We start from the raw sequence: 17,842 nt of genomic DNA on the forward strand, positions 1-17,842 counted from the left end.
TTCGAACTATATAAAACTGCAAAAATAAATGGCGTGTTATACTGGGGTATCATTAGTCCCTGTGCATTGCCAAGCTGCCGAAATAAGCAGCAGGTAAAAAAAAAAAAGGATGCGACACATTTCATAACTGGCCAAACGTTGACAATGATTATTCCTGGGCAAAGCACAAACAGAAAATAAGTGGTGTCACTGCACATCTGTGTATCTGCCCAGAACCGATAGCTGTTTATTCGTACTCCTATCGACAGCATTTTCTCTCACACACAAAAAGAAGCTCCTTCAAGGGGGAAAAAAATGGAAACAGAAGCAGCTGTTACTAGGGAAACGGGCTCGCGGTTCGCTTTCAATATTTTTTGCTAAGCACACTTCAGTTACCCTGTTTCACCGTATCCCCCGATAATTTCGCGTGTTTAATTAATAAGAAACTGGAAGTGCCTCGTTAATTGTGTTTAAGTCGTATCTTGCTTCTGCAAAGCTATCCGGAATCAAACAATGGCGGGTGCTGGTTCTGACGTGAGGGGAAACTGCCTGGTGCTGCCTTTGTTCAGTGCAGCCTGCGTGAAGTTCTTTTATGCGCGCTGACACGGCGGCCATTGTCCCGCGTGCCTGAACAAATGTCACTACAATTCGCTTCTACAAAAACTATTCACATTTCTGTGGCAGTTTTCTGGTATGGATCCCTCTGCCTGAAGAAACTGTATGAAAATACTATTTAAAGCATTGCATGTGAACCGCTGATGGGTTAAGGGGAGAAAATCCTATTTAGAATTTAGTAGCTTGATAATCTGCAGTGCTCTAGCGAGTGTGTCTGAAGTATTCTCCAGCAAGAAATGGAGGCGGGTTTAAAACTTATGTTACATAAAGTGTTTTCGTAAAGATAAGGACACACTGCTGAGAAGTCCCACACTCTCCCCTCCCAGCTAAGAATGGTTTATTACCAGGGCTCGAGTCGGGGTACCACGCGGGTGGACGGCGTCCCCCCACTTATTTTACCGGGTTTTTACCGGGTGGACGCCGTCCACCCTGCCCAAAAGATGAAGCCGGTACCCGAGCCTGCGCGCGCGCTCAGCACTCACCAAACCTAACCTTCTATTGTCGAGAGAGGGCGAATAGAGCTCTTTAAGTTGTTTCACGTTGATGGAGCCGTTCAGTATGACAGACGGGCGCTCGTGGCCCTATATTAGAAAAGGTCAGTATGTGTTTATGCATTTCAGACGGAGACCGGCAAATTTACTGTGGGCAATAAATACGCACCGAACAAGCGCATCTTTAATTTCCCCGCTCCTTTGAGTGTCAATACGGTGACTAATTCCAACGTAAACATTCTCCTTTGCCCTTTGAACCTGCCCCCATCACCTTCTAACCTTTGTTAATTAGTGGGGACTCCATCTCGTGACGTCACTTCCGGCTGTGAGGTCACTTCCGGTGACACCACCTAACTTGGAGCGTCACCCCACTTCTTTTTTTAGGACTTGTGCCCTGTTTATTACTCAAACTCATGTATGTTCCATGATGGGACTTGTCAGCCCGTACTTATAATGGGAAAAGATAAACTACAAGTTCCAGAATGCAAAGCAACGTTGCTTAGAAAGCCAGGACTGAAGGAAGATATCATACATAACAGTTGGCCTCCTGGGAACTATTTACACACCTTATAGTTCATCAGTTGAAGAATAAAAATCATGGCAAAGCTGTAATAAATAGATTTCTTACAAGCTGAGAAGGAAGATAGTGTCTCTGCTTCCAGTAAACATTTGAACACACATTGCAGTACAAATATTCTTTTTTTAATATCTTAGGTCAGATGTCTGATGATTCTTAAGTATTCTATAAGCACAGGGATTCTCTGTTTCCTATTATCGCTACTCATTTTGCTAATATTCTTGGTACATTCATGTGCTCCAGAAGTCATGAACTCCATCGAATCTTTACTACATCTCAGTTATTTTCAGTAATGGCATTACATGGAAGCATTGAAGAAATGGGGGATTCAGAGCTCCACGTTTTCCTGGTCAATGCTTGAGTGGTTCATCTAGTACAGAGAGTTTCTTTGAATTCGGCACCTGTAGTTCACATTTAATAGTGAAATAAAGTAGTATTTCACTGTTCATTATGTTACTAATAATGCCTGCCAATGTGCCTTTAGTTTCACACTATTGCAGAAGTCATATGTGTAGTCATTTTTGACATGCTACACTGTGACCTAATCCTTAATAATAACTGTAATTTCTTCTGGCAAAGTCGCCCCTCTTTGTAGGACTGATGTGTTTGCATCTGAGGAGCCAAGTCGCAATGTCTGAATAAGCAGCACATTTACAAATCAGCATCTAAAGAAAAAGTGGCTTATTTGTTTAAATATAATATAATACCGAGCTACTGGCCACTCTTGCGTAATGTTCAACGTTGTGTGAATTTCAGAACTCAGCTGTGACATCTGTATGAATGTTGCTTGCATGTGCATATATAGTGAACATGAGGCACGCATATGGTACCAGGATTGCGAGGGGGAGAGGGAGAGATAGAGGGAGAGGGAGAGGGAGAGAGGGAGAGGGAGAGAGAGAGAGAGAGAGTCTGACCACTGAAGCCATCACAAGGGATACTTCTGGATGTCTTTGGTTGTAGCATGGCACATGATGGAGGGTGAGGATAGCTTGGAAGTGTGTTGTCCTAATTCCTGAAGGTGAAAGATGGAGAACCAGAAACTGAAGTGAGCAGGATGGACACGGCGCTGACTTTAGAAATAGCATGAAGTGTTTTCTTAGCAAGGAGCTGCTTATTAGCTGTTCCTCCACACTGCCATTTTGGTAGATGGTAGAGATTAGGGCGTTTCTAGGCAGGACCTACCCTTTGTCTGTCTACTTCAGGAAGGAAAATAACAATCAGATGCAGTTATCTCACACTTCATTTTGCCCCTGTTGTGAGTACACCTGCTTGGAGTCAGTCCTTTCACGGTCTGCTGTGAAAGACATCACTTTGCACAAAGCCTGTGTCTGGAGAGCAGCTTGAAAATTATATTTAAAAAGAAACCAACCCAAATCAGCTCTGATGCATAAGTCGATGGATTCACATCCTTATCTGAAAAATACGTATATCAGTGACACCCAAACCCCACTTTGTTCTAGTCACAAGTTCTTCTCGACCAAGAAAGACTTCTCCACAGAGTACTAGAAGAGCTGCTGTGTTGCGAGCGTAGGTGTCTGTCTGACAGCCAGTCTCCCAAAGGCGAGGAGACATCGCATGAGGTCAACGCTTTTTACTGGCGGTAATGAAGATCTGCCCGAAGGCCTAAAAGACTGTGGGGGTCATTACGATGGCGGAAGGCCTGCCACCGCCAGCTTTGCGGTGGTGGGCCTTCTGCCATCAGAAAGCAATTTTCCTCATGCCACATTACGATGGCGGGGGGAATCTGACCGCGACCGTGGCGGGCGCAAAGACCGCCCGCAACGGATCGTTACAATTTCCTGGCAGAGCGGTCAGCATTAGTAAAATTGTGGTGGTGCATAGCAGGCACCGTCCACTAGATTAGGATACTGGCCGCAGCCAGCCTTTCTGTGGCGGGTAAACCGCAATTGAAAGGCTGGAGGGGTTTGGTTTTGGGGGCCCGTTGCTGACCCCCCTTGTGTTGGGGGAGGTGGCTGTGCACTGGCGGGTAACCATGGTACCTCCCTGCATTTCCCTGCACTGAGTGGCAGGTACCGTGTGGTGCCTGCCACGTAGTGAAGGGTAAGGCACTACATGCATTTTTAATATTGCGGCGGGTGCTGCAGCCAGTAGCACCCGCTGCAATGGTAAACATGAAGATGCGACCGCCGCGGTGGCGGTCGCATCGTAATTTCATGTGCGGGACCGCCACCATACAGGCAGCCGGTCCCACTCAGCACCTTGATGGCGGGCGGACGTGCATCGTAATGACCCCCTGTGTGCCTGCTGATAGAGGGGAGGAGTGTGCGTGGCCCTGTAGGAAGAGAGACTGTTTAAGAGAAGCTGTTCAGCATGTTCCTGGCGTGAGGAGCATCCAGAGGAAGTTGACCACCCTAAAAGAGCGATCCAGGAGAGGCCTCTACTGTGAAGGGGTCCTCCTGATCTCACCGCATGGTTCTTTCAGGTAGGATTAGAGGATATTGCTGCTAACTACTCTGAGATTCTCCAGATAATAATTGAAATACCACTCAATGTTTTAAATGCCATCTCATTGATTCTCACCACCTTGAAAAACTTGTTAAGACATAGTTAATGCATTCTCAATTTTTGACGCAGAAACTCAATATACCCATAGTTCTCAGCTAAATTCCGAGACGGAGCCCTATGAAAGTACTCTTAACAAAAAACACAGTGAGAAATAAACCCAAGACTGGCTTTGCCCATGCAATAGCTATAGAGCTGCAAGAAAAAACGACGAACAGCAGTACAACTGGAGGCCCTGGCAGCCAAAAAGGAATCCGCCGAACCTGGTGTAATGCAAATGGTAAACATTTAAGGCCAAGGTTCAAATTATCACTTAACAACACATCACAGCAACATTTGTGATGCAGCAGCTAACAGCTGAAGATTTACTTCTGTGGATTCAAGGTTGTGAAACTCGCTAACCACTGCTCAAGGACTCAAATAATGTTACCATATTTTGGAAACATAAAAACTTCATGACCTGTTTGTTCAAGAATCTGATCATTCTCAGCTACTTTATAGCCCAGGCTTCCCAGTACAGCTTACCTCCCACTGGCATCCTTCCCACTTACCCCCTCGACTTAATACTGCATGAAAGCAAAATAGATTACCAGGGACTACTGAAAAATACAGACGATACTTCTTGTATAAATGAAACTGCAGTATACAAAGAAGGGATTGAGAAACTAGAAGCCCATAGCACGTGTCCTTATTTTTCTAGTGGAAATAATAAGAACTCGAGACTTGCATGTCTTAAGGCCTGAGACGCTTTGCCTGTTGTACAACAGATGCTCTTTCCAAGATGGGATTCAGCTTGGGAGATTCAGTCATTGTCTGGGTCAGGTGATGGCACCCCACTGGGACCAGTGACTGTGTGAGACAATAAGGGTAAATAAAGCTAGGGATAATACATTAGGAAGTGAATAGTGAGGAACAGAGTTGGAGTATGTGGCAGTGAGCAAGAAAAAACAGGAAGACTTGAGTTCTAAAAGGCATTAAACACAAGGGAAGGAATTATGGGCAATCTCGTAAGAAAAATAAAAATGTAGTTCAACAACTGCTAATTTAGCATTTCAAGGGCATTATCCATTACTTTAACGTTTTCTTTATCAAATGTCTCTCTTTCCTCTAGTAGATGTGTGCGACTGATCGTTTTTGCCAATAATTGAGCTGTAAATGAATTGTAAATGTCTTGAAGCAAAGGCTGTTCTTCAAAATATTATAAGCTCAATTATAAAATGTTTGGTATTTTTCTTTAAAATATATTTATTATTGTTATTCTGTCATACGTTAAAACAGTATATAAACTGTTCCATCAGTACAGTACATTGGTGTCCCCAGACTTGAGTTTTCGCCACAAGGTCTTTTCTCTCTTTGCATTTTCTCAACCGTAGGCAATATATTTAGTACAACTGCTGAGCATTATTTTGTATCTGGACATGTCTGGGGCTTTTGCTTAGGCACGTAGAGATTGGTTGTGGGCTGCTTCCCTTAGGTATAACCTGACTCATGAGGTATGTGCTTTCTCTGTGTTCTATACTAAACACACTATTAAAGGTGCTCTTAACCAAATAATTGATAACATGCATATTGTATCTGAAGAAGCATTGATCAATGCACAGTCTAAAGCTATTAGTGAAATACTAGTGAATTCTAAAAGAGATTTGTGAAAAAGAACACATTTTTGTGCGATAATGTTGCTGGCTACAATACTGCATGCATTTTTTTTAATGAATATGAATTTGTATTGGTAATACTGTCTTCTTTATAACTAAGATTTAATGAAAACATGTTTTAACTAAAAAGAAACAGTTACAAAGAAATCATCAAGTTAACGCGGGGGTTGTGTTTATACTCCTTTCTGGATGCCAACCCCGTTTCCCAGCTTTACAAAAATTTTAAGTCTTAAAGATATTTTTTTTTAACTACCACATAAAGAAATAAGATTCAGACAGCAATGACTTTAATGAAATTAGGGTTTCAGAGTTTGCTGATCAAATGGAGGAAACATAGGGAGTTATTTAGAATTTTATGGACAGGATACTTGATCAACCTGTGGCAGATCGACTGAACACCGTATTATTGGTGCCATAGGCTACAATGCAGAGCAATTCCAGCAGATGTGATGTCTATCACATTTGTGGCGTAGTGTACCGTCCGCCAAACTCTAAATATGAACCATAATATTTTAATCTTGTTGTCAGTTTGTGTAAGAATGTATTATGGCATTATCATGTCTCAAACAAATCCCTACTGTAAGGTAAGCTAGAGTTTCCAAAATTAATACCATCAACCAGTATCACAAAAAAGGCTGAAAATAATTTTTTTTTAAAAAAAACGTTTATCTGGAACTGCAGAGAAAAATAGTGATTTATAAATATATAATACTTGGAAGGTACAATACCTGAATTTCGAAACTTTTCCACTAACTCGTGGCGAAGGGTCTTTTCTATACTAAAGTAATCTCCGTCTTCATCAATGTTTTCGATGAAAAGTGGTATGTGCTGGAAAACGATTGCATGCTTGCACTTCTGCTCTTTGGCCTTTGCTAGCTGTACTTCAAGCCACTGGCCATGAGCCTCTTTCAACTCGCCACATTTGGAGGAATCGAAGAAGAACTGGGAGTTGAGCACCAGAAAGAAAACTCCTCCTACCCAAAAACTGAAATAGTCATCTCCCCAACTCTTACAATATGCAGCAACCGTGTCGGGTGTTGGGGTGTTACCGATGTCATGGTTCCCACTGACAAAAACCAATGGTACGTCTTCTCTGATATTTTGAAGAACATTCTTCAAATCTCGCTCCTGCTCCTTTTGCCATGGAGTATCTGTAAAACAAGAATGTTAATTGTTATAGGATTGTTACAAACTATTTATTGTTCACAATGCCTTTAATTTTTGCTCATAACAAGGCAGTGCAAACATTATGATCCATGTAAAAAGACTTCAATTAGTTGCACTACAAAGATACACCTTTATACCTTCCTGATAATATTCTTTTCAATAGGCTAGGTATTGCGTTTCCTGAAAACATTGGGGTCACACCCGGTAGAATTACTAAGCCCCATTAGAAAACTGTGGCTTTTTCAGAGAGAAGGAAAACAGTCAGATGTCTCCCACCACCACCTACTACAGAATCAAGCTTGTATATGGAAGGGAGTTAGGAGCCAGACAACCCTGTTAGAGAACCTCTCACCAACATCTGATTTGCAAAGGCCGTCCCTGAAACAAAATAATGACACACACTAGAGTTGGTATTTTACAACATACTAATATTTTTTATGACCCATTCTCCCACAAACAATGAATAAGAATTATTGTCTTGACTATTCTCAGCTCAGTGAACAAAATACACAACAGACTGAATCTTAAACACACTCTAATCATATTTCAGTACACATCTCAAACCACTCAGATTAGTCACTGCGCTGCTGAATTGTAGCAGTTTGCATCAGAATATGCTTAGACGTGTATCATCCGACATCCCTTACCTTTATGCAACAATGCCCGAAACAGAGATGGGTCCCAAATCAACCAGTTTATCTACCTTGCCCTACCCCGTTACTGTTCTCTTTTACACTTTGTTTGCATGATAGTCTATGGAGCAAGGAGTCGTCTCCTCACGCTCAATTTGTGTTTCAGCTATACAACGGTGTAATTCAGATTTCAGGAAAAACGCAGAAGTCACTGTTATTGTATCTTGTCAGTTCCTCTGATAGGTAATTGGTGAGAACCGTTTATAGTTGTTGAGCTATGTGAAGCTAGATGCTGCAGAGATTGAAAAATCCCTCCTCTGGCTTGGCAATGTGGGCTACAGAAAAGGACAGAAATATGTGAATGTTGAGCACACAAATTTAGAGCTATGGCGTCTGTGTTCTTAAAGTCCCAAGTTAGCATTCTGTGCCCTAAACTACTGTATTGCAATAAAGAAAAACACCTATTTTTCCAACCCTAGAGGTCTAAACCTTTTAATTTGTTACTAGGACAAATTACAATGTTATGTAAGACACAAGAATACAATGACAGATGGCAATTCATGACAGCTGGCAAGGTGACCAATATGGGTACATAGGCACAAACACATAACTGCAAATCATCGCACAAATAACAAAGGTACATACAAATCAAACCAATCCAATGACAAATGTTTTTAAAGCTGAGTTACCTTCCTACATTATTCCCTCCTACCATCAAAGGTCCTCCTTAATGGACAATATTATTCACACAATTTGAAATCCCCCAAAATGTCTAAACCTGTCTAATCTATTTTTAGATGACCGTATATAGGTACATTGCAACATTTAACTGCATACCCAATCCATAAGAGTGGTGGGAAAGCAATTGAGAACACTAATACGAAGAAATAATTAAGAAAATTATCAATTTGCAAAAACAATGAAAAACTTGCTTGAATGACCAAGGAAGGACTGACTGCTCCCTGGGGATGTATGACGTTACAACGCATGCTTTTACACCACATGCCGTTACAACACATTTTTTACACCGCAAGATCTGTTACAACGCCAGCCTTTACAACGCATGCTTTTACAACGACGTACACTAGATGGAGTGCTGACATTAGAAATGTATAATTTACTATTCTAACTCCAGTCCACGTTGCAGTAGGGAAGGTGTTTGGATAGTAAAACTACACTATTTCTAATGTTAGCACGCCATCTAGTGCATTTCGTTGTAATGGCATGCGTTGTAATGGCATGCGTTGTAACAGATTTCGCGTTGTAATAGTTTCGTTGTAATGGTAGTGCGGTGTAAAAGTTGCGTTGTAAAGGTTGTTCACCGCTCCCTGGCAGGGCCAATTTCTAACAGTATAACATGGTACACTGTGGTTTGAGTGTAGAATTATACTTATTTAAGGCCAAAAACCTTATATCATTTGACATTCTCAGAACGCATGTTCCTAGCTTCCAAAATATTGCTCATTTTCATTGAGTACATTCATCAGAAATATCAAAGCAAATAGAAGTTTGCTTGACCTTTGCCCAGTATGATGGATACCTGCAAAATCTTTAGTCAGCGGGTTTGGTGCCAGTCAGAATCACATGAGGATGACTGCAAAATCTCTTCCATTGCATGCAATAATCCTCAACCCCAAAGGACTGGTACTGAGGAGAGTGAATGCAGTCCTAATTATAGATCTGCCCATCACAAGCTCCTAAATTGGACTATGTCCAGAAAAATTAGCCTGTTAGAGACAGGGAATTCTTGCTCAAATTCTGAAAATGATTTAATAATCTCTGTTATGTAAATCTTGGAAACCCTGAGATTATCTGCTACATCCCAGGCGTTAACTCCACCCCAGGCCATATGACCCAGAAGATTCGAATTATTTCATAATGAACAGGCATCCAAGTTCCTTAAGCCTCAAATGCAAGAGAAGTGTCTTAGATAAACAGGAAAAATCATGAAATGTTTCACTGGTTTAAAGTAGGCGAGAAAAGGCATGTACATAGTGAATACAAGAGTAAACAATCAGAGAAGGGAGGTAGATGAAGTGGTCCTCTACACTGCCTTCCTTCATCACCATCGAACAGGCTACCGTGCTCCAACGTCTCTCTTCCTTAGCCATTAATTGTGCGGTACTGTCATAGATTACCTCTTTTTCATCAGGAAAAACTCAATTAGTCCAGCTAGGCTCCTTCCGCTCCTCCCCTAAACCAGTGTCATGAGGAAACCTTCAGGGTGCCACAATATCCCCTCGATTGCTTAACTTGTACCTAAGCCCTTTAGCATCCTTGTTTCAGAATTTTATAATTTACAGAACATCAATATTAAAACACATTTTTAAAGAGGCAACACAGAATTAATCTTCGAGCTTTCTAATATGACTACTTGCGTTTCCTCGGATCTCCATTTGGCCATAGAAGCCACCCAAAAATGGACGTTTAACCATTTCTTAAAACGTAACCCTACTAAATCTGAAATCTTACCCATCTACAACAAATTCAATAAATAGGACCAGGCGCTTTATTCATCTTCAGTTGTCAAGAGCCTAGAACATGTGTCCTCAGCGTATAACCTATGTGTCATCCTTGGTACTAAGCTTCCTCTAGGCCCCCAGATCTCTGCCATCACCAAGTCCTGCATCTTCCACTTGAAAGTGTTAAACAGAATTAATTGCTAATGCTTTCAACCAGTCCCAACTGGATTTTGGCAAGTCAGTCTATTTAAGTCTTTCTAAGATAGTTGTAATTGTATACAAGTGTTCCAGGATGATATTGACAGATCAGTGTTGAATCTGAAAGAAATGATCATGTGTCCGCCTACCATAATTATCTTCACTGGCTCCCTCTCAAATAACATATTTAACGTAAACATGCCTGACTAAAGCAGGCTTCTTTTTGGAATCATTCTCTAAATATATCATAACTTCCCTCTTGAGATCGTCTGGCAGTCTGGACCTCGTGGTAAAGAAACAAAAACTCTATCCTTTGAAATTCCTTGTCTTTAAAAATGGAACCTGATGATACCAGTCTCCTTAAATTCAGAAAGCTTTTTAAAACCTGGCTTTTTGCCATCTGATTTTCCAGAAGTATTTTGAATATAAATGTTGGCATTTCCACTACAATCGTCATTTATAGCGCCTAGGAACTCTGTATATGAGTGTAAGAACTTTGTACAAATATACCATGAATAAAATAATGAGTGAGTACTCCAACTACACATTTATGCATTTTACGCACTTTGTGAGTCAGTTCTATATTACAAATGATAAAGTTACAACTTTTTTTCCAAGTGTAAGTTAGACTTATGACCGGAAAAAACCGATGTTGCTCGGCCAGTAATGAAACAGGACTTTTCCTCCCCGTGTCCTCTGCGGCTCTGGTTCTGACGGTTTACATTTATCGAGATGAACAGAAAACATGAAAAACCATCGTCTCAGATTGAACTGCTGCAGATCAGGACACGAGAACAAAAACAACACGTTCCATGGCTTTGTAAAACAGGCATCATCTTTGAAAGAATCTTGTGTTTTCCCTATTCAAACATTTTCCTGTCATGTACCGCAGGATTCTTAGTTTTATTTCGTCTTCATAAACTCCATTTTTGTTTTACATCAAGTAGCTACAACACGAAGGGGACATGACGCCAATTATGAAGAGGTGTTTTTTTTATTTTTTTGTGTCGAATTTTTTTATTAATAACATTTGTAATGGATACATACACATGAAGATATAGGATTATCAGTTAACATTTTAAATATATAAAATATTATCACAGAAGACAGAAAGAATTAAAAGTTACATAAGACATCTTATATGGTATAAAGAAAATGCTAAGAAAGAGAATACAATATAATAAGTTAATAAATATACATATTCCAATATATAAATACCATTGAAATAATTCTAAATAAAAAGATATGGGAAAGGAATAAAGTGAAAAGTGAATAAGGGAATATGTACATAAAGATAAGTAGGGAAAGGAAACATAAAGGAAGAGGTGGTTTTAGGTAAGGGTATGGTGAATGCGACCAAGTATTACAATTATAAGGAATAAAGTACTCTTAACAAATACAAAAAAAAAGTTCTGTGGTAACCGTGCAAAACATTATTCCTTTTAGAATCCTGCCCCCCCATATCTGACCAATGGACACTTCAGTGACTTGCAATACCATGAGAATGTACCCTGGGGGTAGTTTATTCTACGGCAAACCTCATTTCAGTTCAAACATTAGGGTTATTTACTTGTAGTTTCATAGGCATAAGCTCCAAAAACATACAGCCAAAATACATAATAAAATGAGAGTGAAATTACAAGTTTTAAAAACTTGATGTATATTTAATAGCCACACACTTCACGATTGATAAAAGACAAGTATTTCCCTTGGAGGGGACTGACACCTTGGAAATTTATTTGACCCAAAGGCTCAATACAATCCTAGCGTAGTCGAGTACCAAATCTTAAAAATACAGAATGCAAAAAAAAAGATACATATCTTTGCATGTACAAAAAAATGGGCATTACACGAGTAGGCGAGACAGCCTAAATTCAGGGTATCTGGTACCCATAATATTCATCCCAATTGCATCCATAAAGCATTAGGTGTACAATGAGGGATATAGAACAAATCACCATTTTAAAATCTGTGGACGCAAAGCTTTCCATGCTAAAATCACCAAAATATGTCAACATAACAGTAGTTTCTAAGAAAGTAAGGGTTAAGCCCACAGATTTTTTTGGGACCTGCAAATACAACTTCTTAACGAATAATCTTAATTAATTTGTTTCTGCTTGCAGGATTGATAAACAGAATTCATCAAACCAGACTAAAATTCAGAAAGAATGCGGTTCACCTCCAATCATAACCAGAGGAAGCCTTTCACACTATGCATGAAAACGTGTGCACCCTAGGGAATTGCATAAAACAAGCATTGGCAAACCCAATTGGTCGCACCTATGAGAACTATTGGCTTTGCCAAATTTTTTTAACCGTGTTGTACAGCAGCACAGCTGCTGACAGTAAAAAACAAGCATTTACAATGCAACAGGTCTCACCTTTAGGACCTTACAAGTTTTTAGCTATGAAGCACATTATCCTGGGTGAAGCGATTTTGGTATTTTACTGGCCTCTGCTGGTCGTTTTCTATCAGACTGTTAAATAGAGGCAGTTGCTAGGAAGAAAGTCCCTAAGCAGAAAGCGATTATGGTAGTTTACTGACCTCTGCTGGTTGTTTGCCATCAAGACAGTTAAATAGAGGCAGTTGCTATCCCCAAGCAAAAGCGGAAGCAGACAAGTCCTGGGGCTATGCTCCAAAGCCCACTCAAAGTACATACAACAGATCTTCCAGACAGCGCAAGCGCTGTCACGGCTCGACCTAATTCTTTGTTAAAAAGCACTAGGACTGCATCACGGCAATTGTTTTTATTGCTGGTGGGGCAGGACGAAGGGAGGGATAGGAGGTCTGTGAAAAAAAATGTGCTATGATGCAGCCAGCTGGGGATTCTCTAGGCATTTGCTTACATTTGCCATTGTTTTCCATCCAGCCACATTTGCTGCTGAAATACAGTCTCCACAGGACACCTGTTTAACCTTTTGGCATCCAACCTCTTCCCTGTTACCAGAATTCAGTCAGGCATGACATGGCCAACAACATGGTAAGATGCATGTTCTGGACTGCATTGCTGTCTAGTGCACGATCAGTTCCCTTGCAGCTCCAACCAAGACGACCACTACAAACGACAAGTGAGCCCTGGGCATGGCAACAACAGTGGCACACACTTGTGATGCACATGGCAAAACTTAGCATAAATGTGCTACCATCCTACTACTCACCCCAGCAATACATACAAAAATATACACTCTGACCGTCAAACAAGATTAGAGGTGTACAACTAAGTAATTTTATGTGAAATTTAACAAAATTCCATGTAAATGCCCAGAGTAAAATTTGGTTTTCCAGTATCATGCATTCATTTTTAGGTCTCGCGAGCCAAAGGCTCGAAGAGACATTTTATATCTGGGCTTTTCAAAGTGCTGCTGTGGCCTAAAGCTACAGTGCACGTGAACGTGCACGCGCGCAGCGCCATGTGTCTTAACTCCGTAGCGATCGTAATCCGATCACTTTCACTTTCGCGGGCTCTTCTGTTGCTGGCATTCCCCCCTCCCTTCTCGCCCAGCCCTTCTTGTTTATTTTGGTGTCCTAGCAACGGAAGCTTTGAAGTCACTACGCTGTTCTTATATTAAAATGCCGCTTTCAGTACGCAGCTTGCAGTTAGAGCAACGGAAGCTTTGAAGGTGTCACTACGCTGTTCTTCTATTAAAATGCAGCTTTCAGTGCGCAGCTTGCTGTTTTGGCAACGGAAACTTTGAAGGTGTCACTACGCTGTTCTTATATTAAAATGCCGCTTTCAGTACGCAGCTTGCTGTTAATTGCCGTTCCTTCTTCCTTTAAAATTCTTTCTTATTTAAAAATGCCGCTTTCAGTACGCAGCTTGCCGTTATTAATTGCCGTTCCTTCTTATTTTACAATCCGCTTTCAGCCCTATCAGAGTGCAGTCAGATGTGCAGCAGGTGCAGTGACACCGAGTCTTGCTTGAGCGATGGCCTAGCAGCAGCACAGCGGCCACAGACTGCTCTAAAGTCAGCCGTACCAAAGTGCAGTCAGACGTGCAGCAGGTGCAGTGTCACCGCGTCTTGCTTGAGCGATGGCCTAGCAGCAGCACAGCGGCCACAGACTGCTCTAAAGTCAGCCGTACCAAAGTGCAGTCACACGTACAGCAGGTGCAGTGGCACCACGTCTTGCTTAAGGGATCCAGATGAGTGTTTGAGCTTTTATTAATTGCCGTTCCTTCTTATTATAATACCGCTTTCAGTGCGCAGCTAAAGGTAATGCTTGCAACGGAAGCTTTGAAGGTGTCACTACGCTGTTCTTCTATTAAAATGCAGCTTTCAGTGCGCAGCTTGCTGTTTTGGCAACGGAAACTTTGAAGGTGTCACTACGCTGTTCTTATATTAAAATGCCGCTTTCAGTACGCAGCTTGCTGTTAATTGCCGTTCCTTCTTCCTTTAAAACTCTTTCTTATTTAAAAATGCCGCTTTCAGTACGCAGCTTGCCGTTATTAATTGCCGTTCCTTCTTATTTTACAATCCGCTTTCAGCCCTATCAGAGTGCAGTCAGATGTGCAGCAGGTGCAGTGGCACCGCGTCTTGCTTGAGCGATGGCCTAGCAGCAGCACAGCGGCCACAGACTGCTCTAAAGTCAGCCGTACCAAAGTGCAGTCAGACGTGCAGCAGGTGCAGTGTCACCGCGTCTTGCTTGAGCGATGGCCTAGCAGCAGCACAGCGGCCACAGACTGCTCTAAAGTCAGCCGTACCAAAGTGCAGTCACACGTACAGCAGGTGCAGTGGCACCACGTCTTGCTTAAGGGATCCAGATGAGTGTTTGAGCTTTTATTAATTGCCGTTCCTTCTTATTATAATACCGCTTTCAGTGCGCAGCTAAAGGTAATGCTTGCAACGGAAGCTTTGAAGGTGTCACTACGCTGTTCTTATATTAAATTGCCGCTTTCAGTACGCAGCTTGCAGTTAGAGCAACGGAAGCTTTGAAGGTGTCACTACGCTGTTATTATATTAAAATGCCGCTTTCAGTACGCAGCTTGCAGTTAGAGCAACGGAAGCTTTGAAGGTGTCACTACGCTGTTCTTATATTAAAATGCCGCTTTCAGTACGCAGCTTGCTGTTATTAATTGCTACTCATTCAATACTACTCGCTCTCTACTACTCTCTACTACACACACTACTCTCTAAAACTCATTCTCTACTACTCACTCTCTAATACTCTATACTACTCACTCTTTACTCCCTACTAGTCACTCTCTACTACTCACTCTCTACTACTCTCTATTCTCTACTCTCTATTCTCTACTCTTTACTCTACTACTCACTCTACTACAGACTCTCTACTACTCACCTCTACTACTCACCTCAACTACTCTCTACCCTCTACTCACTCTTTACTCATCTATACTACTCATTCTATGCAACTCACTCTACTACACTCTACTACTCAATCACTACTAATCACTCTCTAATACTCACTCTATACTACTCTCTACTACTCACTCTACTTCTCTACTACTCTCTAATCACTCTCAACCACCCTCTACTGCTATCTACTCACTCTCTACTACTCACTCTCTACTTTCTACTACTCATTCTCTACTACTCACTCTACTACTAACTACTACTCACTTTCTACTACTCAATCACTATTACTCTATGCTATCCACTGTACTACTCACTCTCTATTACTCTCTCTCCTACTCTCTAACTCTCTAATACTCTCTGCAATTCAATTTCTACTATCCACTCTCTATTACTCTAATACTCACTTTCTGCTACTCTAATACTCAATCTCTACTACTCACTCTCAAATACTCACTCTATACTACTACTCTCTACCTCGCCACCTCTCTCACTACCACTCTCTACACTTGCTTTAACATAAACGAAGGCGAGACCTATTGCATTTTCAATGCTTGTGTTTATTTCCCCCCCCCGCCCCCCCCCCCCCGAACAATGGGCCTCATTTACGAGGAATTGGCGTAGGGCAGCACATCAAGTTTTCTTGCTGCGCTGTCCTTCGCCAATGTGAAACGGGTGGAATGCACCGTATTTATGAAACAAGGTGCATTCCTGTTCTTTACCCCTGCGCTGATTAATTTGTTGCCTAGTTCCAACCTAAGCACCCTTGCACCAGGGTGCCTCCATTGCAGGCAGGATTGTTTTTGTGCAGGGAGGGGCACCTTCCTGCACAAAAACCATTGGGAGAAATGTATTCCTCTTGCTATGTGTGCTGCAGAGATTGTATGATAGAGGCACGCATGGCTTAATCACATGTGCCTCTACAACGCAGCTCGAACCCCAAATGCGTCCTAAAGACACATTCCTTTACCATGCATGCCTTTATCACACAATTTCATGGTAAAGACATGAATGGTAAAGGGGTATGTGTGGCTAAAGTCGCCACTTCTCTGAACCCCTCCCCCGCCCTACACACTCCCTACCTGCCCCCCTGTCCTGAGGCCCAAAACCTTCCTCCGATCCCCTCCTACTCACCGCGCTGTCCCTAAAACTACACCAACCCCTTCCACTGCCCTCAGGCCTAAAACCTTAACCCCTAATTTAAAAACCTATGCCGACCTCCCATAGCCCTAAAAACTACCCCGCCCACCCCTAAGCCCTAAAAACGACTCCGCTAGCCCCTAAGCCCTAAAAACAACCTCAACTACCCATTCCCCTGCCCTGAGGCCTAAAACTCTGCTCCTTTAAATACACTACCCAACCCCCTCACACCCCACGCTGTCCCTATAACTACCCCGAACCCCCCATTGCCCTTAGGCCTAACACCCTAACCCCTAACTAAAACAAGCATTTGCAATGCAATAGGTCTCGCATTTACGTGAGTTTGAGCTATTGACATTGTAAATGACAATGCCTTTTATTTTTGTTTCTGTTTTTAAAACATAAATAAAAGGCATTGTTATTTACAATGCCAATAGCTCAAACTCGCGTAAATGCGAGACCTATTGCATTGCAAATGCTTGTTCTACATGAGTATGTATGAAAGGAGAGTGGTTAGGGTAAAACATGCCTCGCAGGTAGTTTCTGTGTGAGCCAGTTTCCCTGGGACAAAAATCCACAAAGTTGCATAATGCGTTTTTTTTTAGGATTTAAACATACAGCGAAATTCAGCAATTTCACAAATTTGAATGGTGTTATTAAAAAATGTCACCTAGGCCTAAACAAGACAAATGCAAGTGGCAAAAAACCTCCATCACTGCATCATGGTAGCAAGCAACACATCTTATACAGCAGAAACATTCACTAAATCACAGAGGAATGCCAGAGCCTCAGCAGCACAGGAAGTGGAAGTATGGCAGATGGCTGCACATGGTGACATCGCTGGTAGGTGACTGTGAGAAACGGCAAGGAGCATGGTTACAGGGACGTAGCTTGGTCATTAAGTGGGCTTCAGATTTCCCAACAGTCACACTGGGATAGCTTGTTAAAACACATTATATGAGAAGCTGGGCATAAGGGGGGTTATTAGCGGCACTTAAAACACAACATTTTCCTAACTAACCAACATTTATTTTTACGGCCTCCAGATGAGACAGAGTGTGTGTGTGTTTTTGTCAGTGTGTGCATGTAAAAA

The 17,842-nt window shown here is 41.8% G+C and overlaps 1 protein-coding gene across 2 annotated transcripts in view; it reads right to left on the reverse strand.

Annotated features, from left to right (window-relative positions):
• Positions 1–17,842, reverse strand: part of CPPED1 (calcineurin like phosphoesterase domain containing 1) — a 649,782-nt gene that overhangs the window by 212,792 nt on the left and 419,148 nt on the right. For both annotated transcript variants that reach the window (XM_085632109.1, XM_085632110.1), the window contains exon 3: positions 6,569–6,991. In XM_085632109.1, the coding sequence (XP_085488235.1) occupies positions 6,569–6,991 (423 nt within the window). The remainder of the gene's footprint in view (positions 1–6,568; positions 6,992–17,842) is intronic.

Source organism: Triturus cristatus, chromosome 10 (genome assembly GCF_964204655.1).
Source record: "Triturus cristatus chromosome 10, aTriCri1.1, whole genome shotgun sequence".
In the NCBI taxonomy this organism is placed as follows: Eukaryota; Metazoa; Chordata; class Amphibia; order Caudata; family Salamandridae; genus Triturus; species Triturus cristatus.